Source organism: Lipophrys pholis, assembly GCF_963383615.2.
Source record: "Lipophrys pholis genome assembly, chromosome: 13".
NCBI lineage: Eukaryota > Metazoa > Chordata > Actinopteri > Blenniiformes > Blenniidae > Lipophrys > Lipophrys pholis.
Genome location: NC_137632.1, coordinates 22208686 through 22232983, shown reverse-complemented (window position 1 = coordinate 22232983; position 24298 = coordinate 22208686). Strand labels below are relative to the sequence as shown.

General features: G+C 40.9%; 1 protein-coding gene across 2 annotated transcripts in view; it reads right to left on the bottom strand.

Moving 5' to 3' along the window:
• Positions 1–16836, bottom strand: part of col18a1a (collagen type XVIII alpha 1 chain a) — an 86983-nt gene extending 70147 nt beyond the window's left edge. Inside the window, exons 1-2 of one of the 2 annotated variants that reach the window (XM_080478079.1) lie at positions 16673–16836; positions 16519–16589 (exon numbers count right to left, since the gene is read on the bottom strand). In XM_080478079.1, the coding sequence (XP_080334205.1) occupies positions 16519–16589; positions 16673–16683 (82 nt within the window). In that variant the 5' untranslated portion in view covers positions 16684–16836. The remainder of the gene's footprint in view (positions 1–16518; positions 16590–16672) is intronic. The other variant, XM_080478080.1, reaches the window with a different exon arrangement.
• Between the last annotated feature and the right edge of the window lie 7462 nt (positions 16837–24298).

The window sequence follows — 24298 nt, the reverse complement described above, 5'->3', positions numbered from 1 at the left end:
GATCAACAATGACATCAATGAGATTTAACCTTATCAGTCCCTCCCTTTGCTTCCTTTTTTCCAACAAACGGTGTGAAGGGGACTCTTAACTCAGAACCAGCATTAACCTTTTTAACCTCTGAATCAGTGTGGCTCAGTAGCTTATTGGTTGGATCGGACCACATGGGCCTTCACTCTTTATATGCATCAATGAGCCTCCACCGTCCGTGGCCATGTCACTCATTCACAATGTTTCCCTCCTCGGACCACTTCTGATCGACCAACCACTGCAAACTGAGAACAAACCATACGAGCTGCAGTTTTGGACCTGCTCCTATGAACTCGCTTAGACATTACAGACATGCTCCCTACATTTTATCCACGAATAACTCCCATGATAAAAGGATAATCAAGTCATTTTTTTTTCCACTTCACCTCTCACTGGTCATAATGTTGTGCTTGATTGTTGCATAATGGGACTGCAACAATAACTCCAATTCATCGTGACACTAATTTAGGGTCATACCACCCAACTATTTTTACCCAGTTTAGACACACCTAATAGGAGATCAAATACCAGCCAACAAGCGGCTTAGCCTTTCTTGCAGCCTGCAGAGCCCAGGCATCCAGAGTTTCCTTCCAGCAAATAAAAAGTACCTGTCAACAGCGTGAAAGGTAATCAGAGGCAACTGTTGCCAACAACTGAAACTCCACAAACAAAACATGAACTCATCTTTTGTGTTACAGATAGCAATAATCATGCCTTCATCATCATAACATCAACATGCCTTAATAGCATTATCAGTAATTCAAGCAAAGACACTGGGTGTCTTGTAAAGTAGGTGGCTGACACACATATAGCAATTATAGTGAAGTAAAAAAAATAAGTAAATTGCCACTAATATGCCACTTTTTGTACGGTGTCCAATATGAAGTGTGTCCTAGTGAAGCTGGCCCCCCTCCCCACGCAAACTCAGTGAAAATAAAAGCAAAATAAAAGCTTTCTTAAAAACCAAAGCAGCATAAAAGATCATTCTTTCAGCACAAACCAGCACAAACAATTGAGAATATTTTTGTTAAATTTGGACATTGTGAAGAGCTGCGTGAACTTAGAAGTTGCACCGTTGGCGCCCACAAGGATCAACTGTATACTCTGAATAAACCAGACAGCTTCAAAATGGAAGATAAGCATTCATCATGGACACTGATTTCCCAATCAGCTTTACATTCCACTTTGGCTCTTTACTTTAAACCATCAGTGAAAGAAAACACAGACCCTCTTTTGACAAAAGATTGTGGAAAAGGTTTGATCATGCAACTGAAAACTTTTGAGGACAAGCCAGATTTCAGCGACAAAAATAAAAAACCCAACTTGCAGCCACAGCTGCAGCGAGGCCTATAGCTTCACTTACACAAATGGAAAAGTGTACAGTGTAACTAGAAACTTTTGTTGGAGAATAAATCCACGAAACCGCCGACCATAGAGTTCACACATTGTGTGCTTGGCTCTCTAATCTCCCCACTTGACCCATTTACACAGCAGCAGCTTCATTAACCCACCAATGATGGCATTTCCATTCTGCTCACACGCCGTGAGGACTTTTCAACACGTCTGTAATCGATTTCAAACTAATAAACAATTACTTTTTTTCCTCTTTTTTTTTTACAGTTCACTTGACAACCAACTGCAGAGTCAAAGATTTTCCAGATTCAAGAGTACCTGGAAGCAGATTTCCATGAACAGATAAAGATTAAACAAAAATGTAGAAGCTGACATTTGAGGCAAATTCAGGCACACCCACACACCATGTCTGACACCGCGAGCACGCTTCTGACGTTGATTTATGATTGTTTTTTTGTTTGTTTTAAGTGATGAGTGCTGAGACTTCAATAGATCAGCAATTAAAAAAAAAAAAAAAAAGATCCCGCTCATCGGAAACCTCAGACTGTGACTCACTGATCTTTGCCCTTCAGTCTCATTTACACCCAGACGACTGGAGCATTGAGGAGTTCACATCACCTGGGGTGACAATAGAGGAGGAGACACCTTGATGAGTAGCTGTAGGAGACCGATCGTCTTCAAACGGGGTTGGATTCTTCCTGACGAAGGGAAACCCGTAGTGAAATAACTTTACCCAAAGTAGTGTGGGCATAATTTAATGATGGCTTGAGATGTTTATCGTCTCCAATTTATCAGGAATACCAGCAATTAACTATTCTTAAGTAGTATTGATTAACTCATTAGGATTGAATAAAACCCAACATAAATTAGCTTCTTTTTGTTTGAAACTCAAAGTCCTCAAAGGACTCGAGGCTTCAGGAGTCAAAAGGTACATCACGGTCACATTCCAAGACGTGCTCATATCTAATAAAATAGAGGCCCACTTCTTTAGCGTGCAGACAGTCCACTGACAAATTTCCCAGGTTATCAGCATTCTTAAGATTCTCCTGCCAGTCACATGGGAGAATTTATTGACCGACCATCTAACAAACTTGACGCAATGTTTCCAAAACAGAGAATTTAGACTTCTATGACACCAGCAAATTCATATTACTGAAGCGTGTTGAGCACAGTGTTTCAAAAAAAACAAAAAAAACTCCTCGCTCTGCTCGTCTCCGACTTCACAGGTTTTCCTGGAAGAAGTTAAGTTTTCATCACCCTGACAGACTGAGGCAGGGACTCCCTGATCAAACGTCCTGAAGAGGGAAGTCCAGATCTTTAGCTGTGATCTGTGGAGCCCCCGTGTCCCGGCATGTGCCGAGGAAATGATGGCCACCACAATTTCCAAATGCTGTAGCCTCCAAGAGGAGGAAAGCAGATACTGTGTGCATGCCGAGTTTTATCTGGCGCAGTGTTTAGTCAGGGTCCGACAAAGATCTCAGACGCTTGAGAGCTCATTGGTAACACTAAGAGTTCTGCACAAGCTGAGTGAAAACAAAACGATGATAAGATCGCTATAAAACGAAAGTTTGCATGCATATTTGGCACACGTTTCACTATGTTTGAAGTTGACCTTCCTAGTGTATTCACAGGCTATCTCGCTGTTACAGTATGTGTTGAGGTGGATCACAACCAATGGTGGCACTCGCTTTTGTTTCGGGGTAATGTTTCGTACGATGCATCGACATACATGAATGAGGTTTGGACAACTTTTAAAAATAATTTTTTTTACTAAAAATATTGATTAAACATTGAAAAAACAAAGATGATTATGCTGTCAGTGTGTTTCTATATTCAAAACATATAAAAGGTTCCAACCTTTTTAAAAATCGAATAGTAATAGTTGTGGCCTTCGGTTAAAAAGAAACAAAAAGGAAAATGTAAAAGATTATAATATAATGAAATTCTATAATGGAAAAGTGTAATTTGACTTGTACATTAAAATCATGAAGCATAAATTCCCAAAACATATATATATATATATATATATATATATATATATATATATATATATGTATATATTAATATATATATCTGTATTGTATATGTGTATTAAATCTAAATTATGTGGAAGTATCCCTCCATTTGGGTCGAATATGGTGATTTGTATATGACTTCGAAAAGTAGTGACATGGTACCAAAATCCTACAACTTCTTAAATCTTCAAATACAAATGACAATATGTCCGTAACATGATGAGGAATGAAATTGCCGAACTGCTTTAATGTTTCAGGTGAAAACAGCAAATCTGCTTTGCGTCATGGAAATATTCAGAAAGATAAAAGATACAAGGATGAAAATAAATCGATATTGTCGGAAAACCAACCATCAATTCGTGAGCTCGAACACGCTGGTTAAACCGTTGTCTGCAAAAACACTTTGGCCCAGTTTACACAGCGTTTCAAGTGAAAACACATTGTTTTTTATGTTTTCATTTCAGAAAAGTTTTGCTTTAACACAACAACTTTCTGAAAACTATGTCCATTTACATGGAAACGGTAGAAAGTATGAAAACATTGTAGTTTTTATGTGGGGACACTAGTGGGTGCTGTTTTTTTTTTTTTTTTTTTTTTTAATAAACGGACACCCAAAACGAATGTCATTACATTCAACAATGGATCAAAATCATGGATGGTGAAGCAGGTCCAGTCCAGTCACTATATGTTTTTGTGATTTCCACAGAAAGTTCAGCCTTTGGTATTTGCATCTTTGATATGGAGGAAACATTATATACAAGTACAGAAAATAGTGTAAGATCCCGAAATCCGATAGTCCAATTCTTGTTTCTTTCCCCTCATTCTACTCTAAAATATAATTTCTCATATCAATAGTAGCAAGGTTTATTTTTTAATTTTTTTTGCATAATTAAATTTTTCCCCTTTTAAGTACCAAACATTCCACCTGTTTTCCTTTTTGCTAAAATAAGAAGAGGTCAAGTCAAGTGAGTGACTATTCTCAGATGTGAAAAATGAGAAAAAGTCTTGAGTTTGTCTATACAATTGCATTAAGATACATTTTACAGTCAATTGTCACAACAGATTAGAAGCAAAGCTTTATAAACATATTCTTTTAAAAACTAAACCAAAAAAAAGCTTTTCTTTCGAAGTGTAATTCATGTTTTGTTTTTTGTTTTTTAAAGTAAACTAGCAATTAGGTTTGACTTTTCCGTGCTATTTTAGCAGCTCCCTGATATAAAGTGCCATTGTTTTTATGTACCCACGCATTCATTCGCACAATCATCGCAGATGCTCGAAATCGACCTGCCTACACAGGTCCTGGATTTACCAAGCAGCTTAAAATGCTGGCAGAGGTGCAGATGCATATGCACATCCTCTCCGCGTTCAGGGTGAATTTCCTTCCAGTCCCGTTGTCGTCGCTGAATGCATAAGTAAATAACATCCTCCGCTGGAGACATGGGCTTCACGCGGAAAGAATGTGCATACAGATCTCATTTCTGCCTTCAACAGGTTGTGCAAGGGCGCAGAGTGTTGGATCGCTCCGCCGGCCATTGCCTCGTCTTTGTCCTTTCACTGGTTCTTTGAACCCACAAGGCCCCACTCGAGTGTTGGGTTTCAGCTTTGCACCACACTTCAAGAGCACGTCAATGCAGATCAACACTTTGACAGTAAATCCAACAATGAAAGAGAGTAAAACACCTCCCTTTTTGTCACAAAGCTTCCTCTTTGCATGTGAGGGAATCAGAGGCCCACGACTCCAGAGCATTAGTGCTCTGGTAGAAATTCCACGGCAAGAAAACGACTGAAACAACTCCAATAATAGCAGGATATGTGTTTTTCCACTGGAGAACATCTAAATGTTTATCTGTATGTAGACAAATCCTTAAATTGGTTGAATCGGTGCTTAAAGCCGTCACTGGACTGAGCTGAAAGCCACTTCCCGCTCTTCAATCCTAATCCTTGTTGCTTGGCTACTGAGTAGCAATCACATTTTATTCACCGCTTAATGAGAAGCTTGGACCTTTTCAGTCGAATGATCGCCACCAGTCCACAAAAAAGGCGAAGCTTCATCCTTTTTGCACGGTGTCAAACTTTTAGCTCGCGGGGCACAACACCTTCAAGCACCTATCAGTGAACAGCGGCGGCGGGCTCATACTTCACCTTCAACTGACACTTTAATCCCCCTGTAATGAATGGAGACAATGGTGGCTAGGGTATGACGTTATGCCGATGGCTATATCAGAGGCCCAGGGGATACAGTAGATGAAGAGAAGCACGTTGGACAAAGACGGGCTTTCATCAATGAGACAATATCTGGGTCCTCAATTAGTACAGGCCAGACGAGGGTCCGGAGTGCCAGCACTCATTGTTCCTCCCACTGGCCACTTTAGCACACACACACACACACACACACACACACACACACACACACACACACACACACACACACACACACACAAAAAGCACACAGGTCGTGGTCTTCCTCTGTTTCAGTTTAAGCCGAGCAAAGGCATGTTATAATCCACGTGATGGGGATTTGGTGCACCAACCTGATCTGAAACAAGTGAACTTAGTGAACCAACAGGGCACCGAAGAATAGTTTGATACGAAAGTGAAAATTCGGACATCCTAAAGGAAATCCCCTTCCCACCCCACAAACTGATCTAAAGTCAACCCGGGACCATGTCCGGTGAGTTCCTCATGTCGGCAAAATAAACAAGAGGAAGCGTTTAATTTTAGGATGCATACAGAAATGCCATGATAGAAAACAAATCATAAACAAAAGATGAGGAATATGTTCTCAAATGCACCTGAGTCCATTGATCTGATCTCGGTATGACATGTCAAATCTAAACTGTGCAGTTATCCTTTTTTTTTTTTGAGGGATCTTAAGTAAACTTCCAGTAATGCTTGACTCATGATTTGCTACCAAATGCAGACTCCTTATTAATGATTTCCTCTCACTCGGGTGCACCATGCATTTATTTTCCACCAGCCTGCAGGTCTCAACCGTAGCATTTGTAATGCAACTATCATTATATCACAGAAGCTAGATATTTATGATGAGGTGAAATGAGGCAACAGAAAGGGGTGTGAAGCAACATGAGAGAACACGAGATGGGTTGAGGTGGGCAGATTATTTATCGAGGCTCGCGCTTGTTCTTTGAAGTCCTCGCAAACTTGATTCGAACATGCTTCGCAAGTAAAACTTTACGGTGCCACACGATGTCTGAACAGGCTGCAGTACACGAGCGACTCGCCAGCAGCCTCAGCTCCCTGCAGACTATAACTTCCAGTCAGACGAAGGAAACATTCACTATTCATTGAAATAGAAGTTCAGGCAGTGGTGCAGAAATCTTAAGTTTAGGTCGTAAATAAAGGTAAAGTTTATAAGTGTAAAAAGTAAGACTTTGAAGGACTTCTTCAGCAACCGTTCCAACTTTAAGCAGATCCTCTATATAAGGTCATGAATGTGTTGTTGAGTTTGTTCCCTCTGGTCCTTTTACAGCCGCGTCCCTGTTGGCGCTCACTGTCGGCTCCATCACTTTCAACTGAAAGGTTTGTTTCTAAATCTTTTGTATGTTTCATTTGTTTGGTCCATTTTATCTTTGTTAAACATGTAATGAACCGATAGATATAAAAAGGAACATGTCTTTTCGATGTTTTAGCAATTGTGTTGTCTTCTTCCAAACACAAGGTTGTCGGTTTGAACCCCCAAGTCTATATGTCAGAGAGTGGGCAAGACATGAGTTCTGATTTGCTTCCAATGGAATTTGAGCACTTTGCATGGCAGCAGTGAAGCAGTGGAAATGCTATATACTGCCAAAGTATATCCAAACCCAGCTGACTATTGATGAGGACAGGTCACCACAGGACAGTCATAGAGAAAAAAAAAACAACAACAACAACAACACACACACAGAAACATACATTCACACCAAAAAGTAGGAATTAACCTCAGTTCTATGTTGGTGGACCCAAGAAACACAAACCACAAACTGGAAAAACATGGTGGGAGTGCTAACCACTACACTACCATGCTGCCCTTCATGTGCTATTGTTGTCTTAATATAGGGTCAAAACGGTCTTGATATTGTGAGAGAGACAGTGATATTCCCACTATTAAATGAAAACTAGAAACACAAATCCCCCCCCCCCCCCCCCCCCCCCCCCCAAGTACTCAAACTGAACATCCTAACCATGACCCTCACATGCAGACTTATTTTAGTGCTTTAAATAAAAACTACGATTGAACTGGGATGCAACTGTATCTGTTGTTCCAAGTACATAGAGGAATCCCCATCTGGACTGTAACATATGTATTCATCTTGATTATTAAAATATGTTGGGATGGTCGTCATTTTCTGTAGTAATTGTTTGCTTTCATGATGATATAGACATTTTCATCACATGCACGCTGCGCTTCAAACCTTAAAGTTTACATTATTGAAGGTCATCGTGGCACTATTTACCCCGCCTGGCCCACTCAAGATGCTGCATGTGGCTCCCTGAACTTAGATAATAATATTACATCATATAAGTATAGATTGAAGCACCCCTACATAGACAGGCACTTCGTTTAGAGTGAAAGTGTTTTCAAATATGCTCACGTGAGACTAAATCAGTCCACATACTGCACCTCCACAGACAATATGTTTCACAGTAATTGTAAATCTCACCCTGCTTTCTTCAGGTCCGTTCTCTATTTAACTTGACCAGACAAATTCGAAACAGGAAACTCGAGGTTACAGTGACTTTATGCAGTCAAGCCCAAATAATAAGGTCATAAACCAGACTTGTGAAACCACAGGGCTCTCTTGGACATGACAGTAACTGTGCTTCATGGGGATTTTTTTTTTCCTTCTTCCAGACCAGTGTGGTGCAGAATCACCACTGGCTGCGAACCTCCCAAGATGTGTCCCAAAACGATCAGGCTGCTGTCTCGACAGAGGAACAGCCCTGCAAATCTTTCACTGGGCCTCTAAATATTTGACATCCCCATGGTTGGCCTATGTTCCTCTTCTCCGAGCCTCTCAATGGATGGCACTGTGCCACCTGGCCCCGAACAACCAGGGAGTGAATGGAGGGCACCCTGTATTGTCTACAAGCTCACACAACATTCACACAACAATTAGCAGCTTTCAAGTTATGAGCGACCGAGGTATTCACTCCGTGAAAAAGTCCAGACTCAGCACATGATCAAACAAGAGCTCAAGCCTGCCGTCTGGTTTGTTGTCGAGCAATGATGTATCTACAAAACAAGAGGGTATGGGGAGGTCTTAACTGGGGTTGTAGAAGTTGGTGTGAGAACAAGTCAACTCAAAAGCAAGGGAGAGCAATTTTAAGGTTGGATTGCAAGAAAGTATAAGTAATAATCTTAAAAAATGGTCAATTTTTTTATTTTTTTTCTTGTCCGTATCATTTTATTTCTTTAACCAGTCACTGCTTGGAAAGTCCACCTCCACATTTCAGGTATAGTGAGTGTCGGTCATGTCATTTAACCCCACTGAAAGTCCTGCCTCTGTCAAATCTATATGAAAGTAAAGGACAGAGGTGCAGGAATCGGCAAATCCCTCCTTTGTCACAGGAGCTCTGGTCTCGATGGTAATCTCCCTGTCCCTTGGGATTCTCCTCAGTTCACACCCCCATGGTGTGAGATTTGTGAGAGGGTGAAAAGAGAAGTGCCTACAGACATAGCAGCCCTTGAAGGACGGGTGAATGAGTGGAATTCAAGGGTGCCCTGAAAAGCAGTCCTGCACATCATGAGAGTCAATCAGAAGATAAGAAGACATGGAGAGCGAAAAAGAGGGATATAACGGCAAAGTGCGGTTCTAAACGCACAATGGCATTCCCCAGAGGGGCCTCACGATATGCTGAATGGTCTATTCATTCATTTAAAAAAAAAAAAAAACATACACACACACACACACATTGGGTGGTAGCTGCTGCTTGTGTTAACAGTGCCCACGTCTGACAGTTAAAATATGCTTATTTCAGACTTAAATCTGTAAAGTACCTTCTAAATAGCGTAAGAGGATCACGTCATAACCGGACACATAGAGCACACAGTCGAGGGCCACTCTGAACCAGCAGCTCGATCATGGAGAGTGAAAAGCCGATGGTATAGATTTCTTAGGACAAGAGAACGTAAATGGGTCGGGGGTGGGGGGGGGGGTCTCTAGTTTCATGTGGCTCTGTGTTCAGCAGGCTGTCAGAAGGGACAAGTGAACACTACCTAAAGCTGGAGACTGGGACAAAGTGCCAGGTAGATGGATCCGGTTTCCTTTGCTGCAGCCAAATGCTGCTTTGTGGTGGAAAAATCTGCACCTGGTGGCCATGGAAACCAAGTTTTCATCCAGGCTCTGGCCACTGGTGCTGAAAAACCGACCGCACAAAGAAAGCAAGTGTTGCTTGAAATGTGATGTGGTGTAAGCAGGATGAATGTCTTTTGGCAGGACAGTTTGGGTGGTCAATGGAAGACCCCTGCAAGTGTTTCTTGGTCACTTGTTGATATTCATTTTAAAATTTTTTGTTTCTTGAAATCACTCCGATACACTCTCTCAAGGGCCGGGGGCCACATGTGGCTATTCAACCCCTCTACATGAAGGACACGCAAATTTACCTGGAAATAAAAAATGTTATACTATTTGTGCTTCATCTGCTTATCAGATTATCTTGTATCTCGCAGTTAAAAGTCACAAGTTGTAATTCATCAACAGTTCAATCGTTTAAGCCTTTCGCTTCAACTTTTCCAAACAGAAGTCCAAATAACGAAGTCTTGGATGAAAACTTTAATTTGCTTTCGCTGCCAAAATTGCTGGTCTATCTGTATGTTTGATATGTAGGAAGAAACTAGCCGCCAGTAAACAAAGTTAAGCTGAAAGCTCTATAAATGCTAAAACTTGAAAAGGCTACCAAAAGTTCAATATGGCTGAAATTCCCAGCTAAAAATTGTATTAAATAATGAACACCACTTAAATAGCTAAAATGGGCCAAAATAAGTGAAACAGCTTAACCTGCTAAATGGCTGAACTAGCTTGAACTGCTAAAATCGCTTAATAGCTAAAGCTTAAACCACTGGAAAAGAAAAAAAGGAAAAACACCCCAAAATGATAAAACAGCTGACATGACTAAAAGGTCAAAAACAGCAAAATTTACTAAAACCCTTAAAAAAAGAAGTAAACTAACTAACTACTCAAGGGTAACACCGCTTAAAACAGATGGAGAAGTAACCAAAAATATCAGAAGTTTTAAATTGTGGTTATAAAATTTGATATATGGAACATCAGACACCCTTTTTTTAATAAACAGCCAAACTTGTTCAAGCGTGTTTCGTGGTTCCAGACTAATTGTGTTTGGTGTAAAGTAGCAAAAATGGCTTTTGCAGATTCCTGCCATAGTATATTGCACAGGTGTCAAACACATTTCTGTTCAGGGGCTACATACAGTGCAATTTCATCTTAAGTGGTAAAATACTGCCTTAATAAACTTTAAATTTAAACTTTAAATTTATTTTATTTTTTTATTTGTTGTTGTTGCGGCACAGAGTATACATGAGGAAAATGTCTATATTTTCACATAACCGACAGTTATGTCGACAAACTACAATGAAATGTACAAAAAATGTCTCCTAAGAATCCCCTTGCATTAAGCAGGTTTTCACAAACTGACCCTGACAGCCTGACTTTGAGACTAATGCCAGTTTGCTCGCTTTCATGTGCATCACCGATATCTCAGCTCGGCTCTCGGTTGTTATGTTTTGTCCACTACTCTTAAGAAATGTGCCCAAAAATCCAATGTTTTCCTTAAACCATTTGCTTGGTAGTTTGTCCAGATTAGAGCCTCTTGCGGGTCACTTTTGGCCCACGGGCCTTATGTTTGCCACACCGGATCATTGGCATTGATTACCAACCGCAGCAACATCAGGAAAACACTGTTCTATCTCAAGTAGCTACGTCAATGCAATGATTATCCACAGGGGAAAAAGAAGCAGCAGCTGTCTTCTGAAAGCTCTCACTTTATGTTTGTGTTGTCAAGCCACAGAGTCAATGAAAGCAATCACTTATTATCTCCCACAAATGTCAACAAAGGTGCTTCTCAAGAAAAAAAAAGATGAGGATAATCAGCTGCATATGGTTTTGTTTCATTATCTTGTTTAAGACCGTGTCATCCCACTCTAGGTCCAGATCTTTAATATAATACTTGCATCTACTGTAGAGTCCTGTAATTTGCAGACCTTCACACCTTACAATAACTGTTGCCTGGTGGAGATAATAAGTGAGGGGTTGCACCGCAAACAGGAAAGAGGCGCTGAGAGGCAAGAGGGCACTCAGCGTGCCATTAGCTCTGGAGATGGTTGGGTGTGCAGAGCAAGTAGCCCTACAAATCCTCTTCTTTGGGAACATGAGCAGTAATTATGGCGTCCCTCTGTATTTTGCCGCCGTCAACCCGGCATTTTGACATCAGGGACAGCATGAGAGAACAGCTGAGTGCACCTGAAACGCCGAGTGGAGGGAGCGCGTAAAAATACAAATAACAGCTGTCAGCGGCATTCAAAAAGGACGGCCTGACCCTAAGAAGCGGCATAATAGGGGAGGGCAAATACAGAACAAATACTGAGAAAAGCTCAGGGAGAGTATTTCCTTGTACATCAGATGGGGAATGAAACATTATTGAATTTTATTTTCAAGCTTTTGCAAGGTCACTGCATGCATGAAACATGTTTTGTTCACAGAATGAAAAATACTGTAAAATTTCAGCTTGAGCTGATACAATGTGTAGAAATGCTTTCCTATCTGGCCTTGGTTTCATTATCAAACAACCGTAAACACAGAAGGCTGTGAATCACTGTGACTGTGATCACTGTGACTTTTTCTTTGTATGATAGAAGTCCGACTTGGGTTGTTGTTTTTCCCCCCCCATTCATTTCTGAGAATAAATCTTGATAAAAAGAAATAATTAAGTAATGACTTCAAGAAAGCATGCATATCATTTTCTGAATTTGTTGTGGATGGCATAAAGAACAATTAAAATCACAAGATATGCTTCATAACCATCAGTAGCAGACCGTATATCTTGTAAATCTTTATTTATCTATCAAATTGTCACTTGTGGAGGAGCTGGTTGGGGTGGGAGGGGGTCATAATGTGGCTTAGTTCAGATGACATTTTCAAGTGAAAATGAAAAACTCTGAAAGCGTTTTGGGTCTCGTTTACGCGACAATGGTGCCTGGAGCCACGGGAAATGCAACTTTTTGAAAACAACTTGATGGTCTCCCTGTACACAGGGGAGAAAGCGGCTTTTCGGAAATGCTGCTACTCCGCATGTGCAAAACGGCCGGAGTAAAATGTTTTTCTGCACATGTGGGAGTAGCTGGACAATAACAACGTTCGCCTCCAGAGTGTCATGACTCTCAGTCCATATTCTCCTGGGACTTGGTAGTTTGATAGATGAGAGTCACCCGGAATTGCAATCCAAGTTCTTCATCCATTGTTTTTTTGCCTGTGTGTGTGTGTGTGTGTGTGTGTGTGTGTGTGTGTGTGTTGGGGGGATTCATTGCAAAAACAACCAACAGCACCAAGTCATGGACCCGCATGCCGACTACACCTTTTTCAGCGTTTCTGCCGTTTCCATGTAAACGGACACATCTGTTTGGATGAAATTACCCGAATCCGACACAAACACCGTGTTTACTTTGCAGTTGTTGGCGTCATCTGTTCTCGTGTTCGTCACCCTTCAGTGGCTCAGATTTGACCTTTTCAGGGCGTTTTCAGCAAAAAAAAAATTTTAAACAAAAAGTGTGAGCATTTCATGTTGCAGCTGTTTTATATTAGATATGTCACTGAAATCAGGCTCTTTAAATGTTCAAGATACATTTTTATAAAATTCAATAAGGGTTTAGTTGATACAGAAGCATTTCTGATTGCTTGTTTATGGTCCAGAACAGTGAAAAGGCAAAGACAGCCTGCTGCAGTCCTCCTGAAATTCTCTGTTCCCCCTCAAGGGAGTGTCGACTTCAAGTCAAACTAGGTTGATCTCACACTGGACTGTACTTTACAATGTTTATAGTCGACACGGACACAAAACTGTTGAGCTTCACCACAGGAAGCAGATGGGATTAATTTAGCAATCAAAGCAGGATGTGACCACCAAGGTTTTCTAACAGAACACATGGACTTTACAGTCAACTGCACCAAAATGTCCAAGAGTTCCTTCTCTCCATCCTTAGGAATCATGTCTCAGTCTGAGACATTTGCAGCATCTGGAACTTCTGATGGATTTTTATCTACAGTGACTGCGCTCCAGCAGAAAAAAAGACGTCAATCGCTTGTGCCGAGTTCTCAAAACTGCAGCAAAAAGTCTAAACACAGACGGAGATCCACCTATCCACTTGACATTTGGATTGACGCCCACCCACAGGCACAAACATCGAGTCCAAACCACACAAACTCCACGGGGAGGAGACGTAAACCATCTAATCAACTTTCTAAAAGAGCGGCCGGCCGACACGCCGCAACAAAAACAAATCCTGGATGGAAGTGGCGAGCTTAATGGCAGTGAGACACTTCCAGGGATGTCGATCACGTATGAGCAGGTTTACTGACTAGAAAATCCCAGGATTAGACATCACAAGGTTCACTGAGTCAACAGAATCTGTGCACAGTCGGCCCATTTATTTAATTTAAGGGTTACAATGATCCTAACAGAGGCCCCCCCTAACAGGCTAACAGCCACTCGACACAGATAACCTGGCTCTTATTCCTGGACGGGTGCTTGTTTTCAAATTAGAATAGATTACGTCTGGAGTTTATGACAATTATACCTTTGTGTAAGTTTGCTGCACAGGCACGTCCTGCCCTGAAAACCCCGGGTGCTATTATCATTCTGAATACACAGACAACGTTCAGGTTGGTACTTTGTTTTAACAATGTAAATACCAATAGGATGTAGAATTGTATGGTTTTAGGGGAAACATATAGGTCAGTCTGTAATAAGTCTGCAATCTTTAGGAACAAAAGAGCCGCTTTGGAAACTTTCTACTAAATTAAATTTGAAATGTTGACAATTAGGGCAAGACTTTTTTTTTCTAAACCTGGATTAAGGAATTACATAAAAGTGTTAAGTTTGCACAGCAACGCTTTTAAAAGTATGTCCGCTTACATGGCGGAAACGGCAAAAATGCTGAAAAGGATGTTGTTTTTATGCTGGGCCACTAGTGGGGGCTGTTTTTTGTAATGACACCACACACACATGCACACAGAGAACAACACTCTATAAACATTGACAACGGCGAGTACACTGACATTCTTCTGAACAGACGACCAAGTTGGATTATTATAACGGTGACTGTCGACTATTAAAACTACCAAGTCCCAGGAGAATATCAACTAGGAGTCAAGACACTCTGGAGGCAACGCTGTTGTTGTTTTCCACCTGCTCTCGCATGTGCTGAAAAACAAAAAAATGCAAAAATGATGCGTTTTCACTTGAAAAGTGTAAATAGGGCCAAAGTGAGAATATAGTTGCAAAAAATCCCTTTAAATGGCTGTAAAGCGTCTCAGTCCAGGTAAATTTCCATCATCAAACGCATGTTTCAGTGTTATGTTATCCCTGACCAGCACATAAAAAAAAACTACTTCTTTTACGACTGTTTCAACAGTGTGGAAAGGCTTTTCCTGTCCCTCTAGCCATCACGCCTGCTGCACTTTGAAAAAGAGAGCGAGAGAGAGAGAAAGCACCCGAGCCAGCTGTGATTTTTAATGCACCTCCTAATTCAGCCATTAAATGGCACAGTGGGGTGTTCCCTTACAGCCGGTCCCCTTCCACCCCCACCCCCCCACCCCCACCCTCGTCCTCCTGCTCTCCCTTCAGGCAAAGCCATGCTGGGTGCATGTCAAAGATCACATGACAATAGGGATTCCTGACCCAGCCGAGGAGCGGGGAATGAATCAGCCCTAATTCAACCATGTCGCAGGCGGCCGGAGTGCCGCTCTCCAGACAAGAGTGGCGAGGCCTTTTCAGCCTCGACCCTGACACACACACACACACACACGCACACACACACACACACACGTGCACACACACACACACACACAGAGGACAGCATTCCTGTGCAAATGTCACGTCGTTTACTTGCAATACGGTTCAAGACGTTGAAGTATCTCCACCTGTCCTGAGTATCGTCAGACATGGAGCGTTCCCAAAAATTACAATCACAATGGATAAATAGCAACATGTAGCACAATGAGTACACACACACACACACACACACACACACAAAATCTTCCATCTGAACCCCCAAAAATGCAGTAATCTTGTCAGCATCGGTTGTGCTCGATCAAATATTAATCGTCATCCTCTCAGTTTCCTCTCTCTATATCAACTGACAGCTCCACGCTTCTCCAGCCTGACGTTTACTAAAGGAACGTATGGCATTAGTAAGGATCAAAGATAAATAATTCAGCAGGAGATGAGAATCCATTCATCCCATGGCCCCTACAGCTCGGTGACACCATGACCAGGAAGGTCGTGCTTTACTGCGTCTTCTAATCAAACAGGGACACAAGTGTAGGAGCCTTTAACGGGTTACAAAAAGGAGTGAAAAGAGGGAAATGTGTTTTTTCTAGAAGTTGGAAGCCACACACAAAGCAAAACCTCTAGACAAGCCAAGCAGGAATGAAAAAAAAAACCAACTTGCAGACTTTGGACTTGAGAAATAAAAGCCTATAAACAGCCTCAAAGCCACTTCCACCTTCATATAATTGAGGAACTGCTTTTTATCAGCCAATCATAACAATGTGTCACCAGGGGCTTTGTAGGAGAAAAGGTGGCTGCATACATAGAAGGTTGCCTTGTTAACAGTGCACACAGACAAAAAGAAAAGTGAGCAAACATCAGCCTTAACATGCAACCAGTGCTCTGCACAGCAGCTGCTTTGAAGAGGTGGATCCTTTCTTTACTCCTAAAGTGTTGCGCAGCAAATCAAATAAAACACTTCAAAGCACAGAAGATGCGCTCCAGTCTGAATGGATCACAAGATTTACGCGGCAGAGGTGAAATGTTAATAAGAGTTAACCATCAGGAGTGAATTAAACTGTCACCACAGGTGAAGTTCTCCACAGAAAGCATGTTGACTCGTACCTGTCCACTGCGATGCCGCTGAGACAAGCAGGACGAGGACGCAGCAGACGACGCGCTCCAGCCATGAACACCTGCAGGGAGGCAGCAGGCGGACGGTCACACACACTAAACTTTCACTGCACAAAGGGAAAAAAAAAACGCAGAAACGCAGTACCTCATCTTCATCTCTTCTTTCTGTGGGACAGAGCAGGAGAGCTACATGGACTGATCGGAGGGGGAGAGTGTGCGTGAAACAGCCAGTTCTTGGTCCAGCACCTCCACCTCTGCCCGCTGCTGCTGCTGCTGCTGCCGGCACAGCTGATGAGGACGCAGCGCTCTGCTGGGAGCTGGAAGGAGGAGGAGGAGGAGTGAGGGAAGGAGGGAATGAGGGAGGGAGAGCAGAGATCGGCATGGGGGCTTCACAATGGGGGCTTCCGCCAGGTCCTAGAGCCAAACCACACCTCTGTGTCACTGCGCTGCGTCATTTTAAGCCACAATAATAACAATAATAATAATAATAATAATAATAATTATTATTATTATTATTATTATTATTATTATTATTATTATTATTATTATTGGTACAGAATAAAAATGAAAAAAGAATGTAAGCAGTGACTAATCCAGAGAATTCTAAGGATTTTGTAGCATCACCAGGCAGAACTCTGGTGAGGGGCCACAGAGGACACCAACAGTAAAAGTTGGGGAAGCTCCCAAAAAATTAACCTGAACCTTTAAATCCACCTAGCGTTAACTAAGGATACATGACAACTTTTCAAATTAAGAGTCAACATTTTGGCATTTTTGTTATACGTAAGTTTTGCTAGAGAGAGAGAGAGAGAGAGAGAGAGAGAGAGAGAGAGAGAGAGAGAGAGAGAGAGAGAGAGAGAGAGAGAGAGAGAGAGAGAGAGAGAGAGAGAGAGAGAGAGAGAGAGAGAGAGAGAGAGAGAGAGAGAGAGAGAGAGAGAGAGAGAGAGAGATGATTCTGCATGTAATTCATCACAAAATTATTAATTGAATAAAATTATTCATCTTGATAAAGATTACTTAAAATGTTCCACTTTCAACAATACTGCTAGGTTACATTCTTTTCATCAATATCTCCTTCAGTGCAGTTTGTGAGACATTCAACTTCAGCGGTGCAAAACTGTTAAAGGACTGTCAGTTTTCACATGATTTAACCTTTATTGCAGCGGAATATATCATGGAGTCACAGGCACCAATCCTCAGTCACCCACTGAAAATGTTGAGCACCTGCAGAGGTAAAGTCAATAAATAAATAAACAAACAATTCTCAGTTTTCAAAATGAGCTAAACATTTCTGAAAGGCATTATCCAACGAAAATAATTGCAGCTCTGGGCAGACATGTTAGAGCCAATGACATCACTTTTGAGTATCTCTAAATGCTTATCACCTACAAATAACAAAATAAAGCTCAGTTTTTTTTATCAATGGTTAAAAATGGACACATTGTTTTCCAAAAAAAACAAAAGAACTCACATCTACCGCCACATTTCCCAACGACAATGACATCTGCAGTGGCAGCACTACCAGCGGTACTGACAGCAACTTTTCCAACTGAAAACAGAAAAATGTTCGTGCGTTTTCAGTGTCCGTTTACACAACAACATTCTCCCAGTCCATATTCTCCCACCACTTGGTAGTGTGATAGTTGAGCGGCAACCGCAAGAGCGATGCAACTTCAGCGTCTGTCCATACAAATGTCCGTGTACTCCCATTGTTGATGTTTATGGGATATTGTTCTCTGCACACGTGTGTAGTTTCCTGACAAAAACAGGCATCATTTTCAAAACGATAGTGTGTAAACGGCAAACTTTTCTGAAACGAAAATGGAAAAAAAACGACGCACATTCTCTTGAAACCTTGTGTGAACCTTAGTAGCTTGAGGAGGGTTCTGTCTTTTACTGTCAGTCCTTTTAGGACTTTTAAATACGAAAGAATTTTAGATTAGACTACATGTTTTTACTTATCACATATATGGTAGTCAAATGTCCACCAAGCTCTATGAGCAAGAAAAAAATGTGAAAAGAGGCAAAAGATCCAGAATGCAAAAGAAAAGCACAAACAATACAAAGAAACAAATAGGTAAAAGAAGTATATTTGCCATTTTTGAACACAAACAACATCAGTTTCTACGTTCCGCGCTGTGTTTGTGTTTGTCATTAGCTCAGCATTGGTAATCTGGGAGAAATGTAAAGAGACAGAGGACAGTGTCGCTCTTGTATCTTGACACATTGACCTACCTGTCGAGCCTTGAGGTTGAGCCTCCGTGTTGACTTTAGCTGTAGTGCACGCACTGAACGCCCCCCCCCCCCCCCCCCCCGAAAACCCACCGACATGAGCTGTGTGTAAACCTGCCATTTCCACCGGAAAATCCTCTGTCACTCACAGAGTTTACACTGTCCCTGCCTCCTCCAGCTGGAGTGGGCTTACAAGAACAGACAAGACAAAGTAAATGACTGCATGCGGCTTATTTACTTTAGTTTATCTTACTTGGAGGTAAGAAAAAGGTGAGACCCCCACGCGGGGTGTTAAAGTTAAAATCTAAAGAAATGTGGTTTTATTTGTCGTAGAACCTCTGAAGGTTTCCTTCTCATTAGCATAACTGAAAGTGTAAGCACGTCTCTATTTTCTGAAAGAAAAAAAAAATCCTCTCATCTGAGGAATTCCTCTCTTATAAACATTCAGAGTGAGTGAATCATCTCAGGAGTCTCCGTGGGACACGGGAGGTCGCCTACATATCTGGAGGAGTATTCACAATGTTTTCTGCCTCGTGTTTCTCCCTCTTGAAAGTTGCACTTTGCACCACATTTAGCTGCTTGTGAGGTTACAAATCCTGCTTGCAGTGACACGCCTCCGCGACGGCCTCAAACTGGCTGTTTTTCCCTCGAGATGATGAATCTGGGGGCAAATCTGAACAGTTGTTGAGTGAAACTGTTACGTTAGGCTGCATCAGCGAGTTTTCTAATTGATGAGATCATTTTTAATAAAAAAAATTTAAATCAGGGTGACCACAGCAGATCCGGTGCATGATCCACATGCTTTGTTTTCCAGCTGGTGAGGGTCTTGCTTGGGCAGTCAAACCGGTAAACTCTCAGTTTATCAACTTGCTTCTACAACCTTTCCGCCACATTTAGCTCAATAAAAGGATTGTATGTACCCAGTCACAGTATATAATTCAGTTATGGGTCGTTGCGCCGACACAAGTGGGCCACTAGAGGATGAAGTTGGTTTTCTTTTCACACAAACCGGTATGAAACTACACATTACTGCACTGTTACGTCTATATTGGTGTCTGTGCATGACTGTATGGCACAAACACCTTAGAAATCACATATATGATTGCTTCTTTAATACATGTGACTTTTTGTTTCATTAAACCTGGAAGTTTTTGCCTTGACTCACGTGAAGCTGATGAGCTGTGCGGCACTTCTCACAACCAACAGGTTTACATTGCACGTCTTTGACGTTTACAGCTGCAGTTTTGCAGTCTCAATGCATGAAACGGCCTGCTTTAAAGGGGCTTCCAGAGTTGGCGGGTTCAATCCCCCTTGCTCTCTTTACACCGTGCTGCATTAGTCGCTCCACCTGTAGGCTTCCAGGCTGCTGTCTGAACACGTCTGCTCCGCTCACATTCCAGTGACAGGGGGGAAAGAAAGGCAAAACTGTGTGTTAAATGTTGTAGTGTAAACTCACAGAGAGCGGGGTGGGGACTGTTTCCACAGATATATAGTGCATGCTGTAGCATCACCAGGAGAAAAGACTGAAATTATCAATTAAATCCACAATGGAGCTATTGAAAGCGTGGCATGGTATGTTGTACATTTTGAATTTGAATGTCCCATATTATGCAAAATTCACTTTAGAATGGTATAATCGTACAGTAATATGTGTCCACATAGCCCGTGTATGAGGTGAAGACTCATCTCCCTCATTTGCTCTACTTTCTAGCCAATGTGTGCTCATACAGGCAAATCACATATTTTCCCCTCATCATTGATTGATTGATTGATTGAAATGTTTATTTCGAATAAGGTACGAAAACAAATAAGGAAAAAAAAAAAGAAAATTAACAACAAAGTTTTCCTCTCAAATAAATAAATAAATGAATAACAGTAATAATAATATAAAATAAATCAAGAAACACATCGTCAGATGAGTATTCGAAAAGGAGTGAGAAGAAGTAAAACTTATTTACTCTCACCCCTTGTCCCAAAGTAAATAACATAATTACTTCCTTCCATCATCTTGGTCTTGTGTTGTTCTCGGCCTCTTAAATTCTTGGTCTTGGGATGCTCTGGTCGTGGTCTGGACATGGTCTCCAGTTCGGTGGCCTTGACTAAAACGCTACTTCATAAAAGCAAGAGATAGTGATGCACTGTCCTCTGACACCTTTTTTATCAGCTGGTTTTGTATTTTGAGCTACATTATGTTCTAACAGTTCACTGTCATCCAAATATATCCAATCCACATGCATCACTGTAATGAAACAATCACTCGTATTCAGCACATCTGGCGCTGGTCATTTTTGCAAATCATTACATTCAGTTTTATTTCCAGTTAAAGGAAGTTCTGAACTTTTGTCCAACAACATATTCAACATGGGAACAACATTTCAAGAAACTTAAACTCAAAGTAATTGTGTCACATGAACACCAACAGGAAGTGAAAGAGATAGTAATACATAAAACTGTGATACATTTGTGCCTTTTACCCGTATTTAGTCACAACTGCTGGTGTTCCTCATTCCATCCATCCATCCATCCATCCATCCATCCATCCATCCATCCATCCATCCATCCATCCATCCATCCATCCATCCATCCATCCATCCATCCATCCATCCATCCATCCATCCAACAACCTGTTCCATTCCAACAACATAAGGATATTATATATAACAAACAATAAGTTGGGATCTTGCTTTTAACAGTTAAAAGTTCGTTTTTTTGGTCGTTTGTTTATCAAATAAAACAGATTCCAAACAATATCAAACCTTTTCTTACTACAACAGTTTTAGCCCAAAGTAGTACTGTTGGCAAAACATACTAAGTGATACAGGGACCATTCTCAAAGTGCTTGACCTCTGAGGTGCTTAAGTAAGAAAATAAACCCTGCCCATGCGGCCATTGCAAGAAATTAACATGTCACGAAAGTGAGGAAACATAACTTGACAGTTATTCTTGATGAGCTAAACCCCAGCAGTCCTTTTGTGATCAGAGTAGCTTATGTGAAAAAAAACCAAACCTTCAACAACATGACATCTCTTTAAGCTGTTCCTCAGTCACAGGCACAAAACGTTTCATAACCAGCTGCAGGGGTCTGCGTTATATCAGATTACCACCAACAGCTGAAATCAGGGAGGAGGGAGCGTGGGCTGGAGTCACTAAACAGCTGAAGGGACACTGCAGTCCACCCTGAGGACACTTCTCACAATCACACAACAGCCTCACACACTGGAAAACCCAGACCACCGCGCTGTACAAGCCCATCATCATCATCATCAGCACGGCATTAAAAAAACAAACAAAAAAAAACGTTGGCTACTAAAGGAAGACGTTAAGATCGAACCACATTAAGTGCTCACACTGGAGATCACATATTATGCATATATATATATATATATATATATATATATAACTGGCTGTTTACATGACTTGTTAGTTTCACAGCCAAAGCGCATGAGTCAACTGAAACAGCAACCTCTTGAGTAAAACAAAAAGTGTCACATGTTAAATGAATCTTTGCATGAGGCAGTGGGATTGACCTGTAAGAGGAGATCCTAAATATGCAGCACGAGCTGGGGACGCTCTCTCTGCTGGAAGGGATACGTTACATTTGGAGGTCAACGCTGTTTTATCATCAGCTTGAATTTTTACACAAGTAAACGGTGCATGACATGGCTGCACGGTAGGAGTTAAACATACTATGTGCAAAAATGTTGTTGAGTCTTTGCATTTTGATTTCATTTGGGAGAAATACAAATACCTAGATTATGTTAATGTCTTTCTGCTTCAGGATTTGGTCCTCAAAAGATGAGTGATTTTTCGTTTGGGCCTAAACTATATGATTGTTTTTATTACTGTTTTTATTGTTTCTTTTTTTTACCAAAAGATGTGAATATACATTTTCCACCAGAAGCATTTCAGAAGCGATCAGTTTGTTGGCTTTGCTGCTTTTGGCACAAATTTCCAGCGTTTTGACTTTTATCTTAATATGTATATATCACATGTTCATATCGCAATAACCACACATTTGCAATATATTGTGAAACCCTGGTGCAAAATCATCACACGATTGATACAGTTTGATAGTTAGTTGAAAGTTATTTCCAACAAGACATCTCATTCCACTTTCATTTAAGAACAAAATACCTTGAAAGTATATTTTCTCCAGTATCAATGGATACAGTGCACACTCTTAAACATTAGTGGAAATGTTGTCATTTCTAGTCCCAGATGTAAAAGAGTCTTCTATACCTTCTTAGACAGTTTAGGGTCATGCATGTTTTCAGACTGTGGGAGGAAACCAGAGAACACCCAGGCAGACATGCAAACTCCACACACACTTTTGTTTTTGCTCCCATTTTTCATGAGCTGAACTCAAAGATCTCAAACATTTTATATATACACAAAAAGACCTATTTCTCTCAATTATTGTTCACAAATCTGTCTAAATCTGTGTTAGTGAGCACTTCTCCTTTAGATAATCCATCCCACCTCACAGGTGCGGCACATCAAGATGCTGATTAGACAGCAACAGACTTTAAACGCAGTGGGTAATACTAGTCTTGTAGTGTTCTTAGTGATTGTGTTTTGTTTTTGGTTGTTTGGTTAGTCTAGTTAGTTGGTTTACTTTACTTTACTTTAGCAATTATAATGTTGCAACTGTGAATGAAAAGTGTCTTGTGTTTAATCTGGTCCTGCCACTATGTTCCAATAGGAAATGTCAAAAAAAAAAAAAGTCTCTACCATAAACAGCTGGCATAGAAAGAACTAGTGCTCACTCCCAGATGAAGGTCATCCATGTTGTTTGACAAATAAATCATGATCATTGTTCTTGCAATCCATCGATATATTGACTACATTTGTACTCAATGATACACACACAGTACACAATAATAAAAACATACTCAAGTAATAGTAAGAGTGCTTAGTCTCATAATGACACAAAAGTACACAAAAAAAACTACCCAATAGCAGTAATGGGAGTAAATATTTTTAATTTCCACGTCTGGTGATTGCATTTTTGAATTGCTACTTCATAAATGCTCTGATTCAGTCTCCGTGGAAATGGGGGTTTTACAACTTTTTTGAAATGCTGCTATTGTTCATCACCCTGTCATAAATAGTTCTTCTGCACATTCAAGGGGATGATTGCAGTTTCACATTCAGTTTCTGACTCATCCTCATACTCACTCATATGTTATAGTTTTTGTATTTATGTTGTTTCCTCAGTTTTCCACAAAATGTCACAATGTGGAAAGTTTGTAACTACATTTAACAACAATTATTTTAGTCTATTTACCTGGGTAGAATATCTACATCATGGGTGTCAGACATAAGGCCTGTAGGCCAAAACAGGCCTGCAAAGGGCTCCAATCAAGTCAAACCACCAAGCCAGTGGTCAAAAAAATGTCAATGAAAACATTGACTTTTTAAATGAATTTCAAAAGAGTAAAAACAACCATAATGCAACAGCTATGAAGTTTTTTTCGACATTTCCCTGGGTTTTGCACCAGGAATTTGGCATTATGTTTGGTTTAAAGTTTAAATTTAA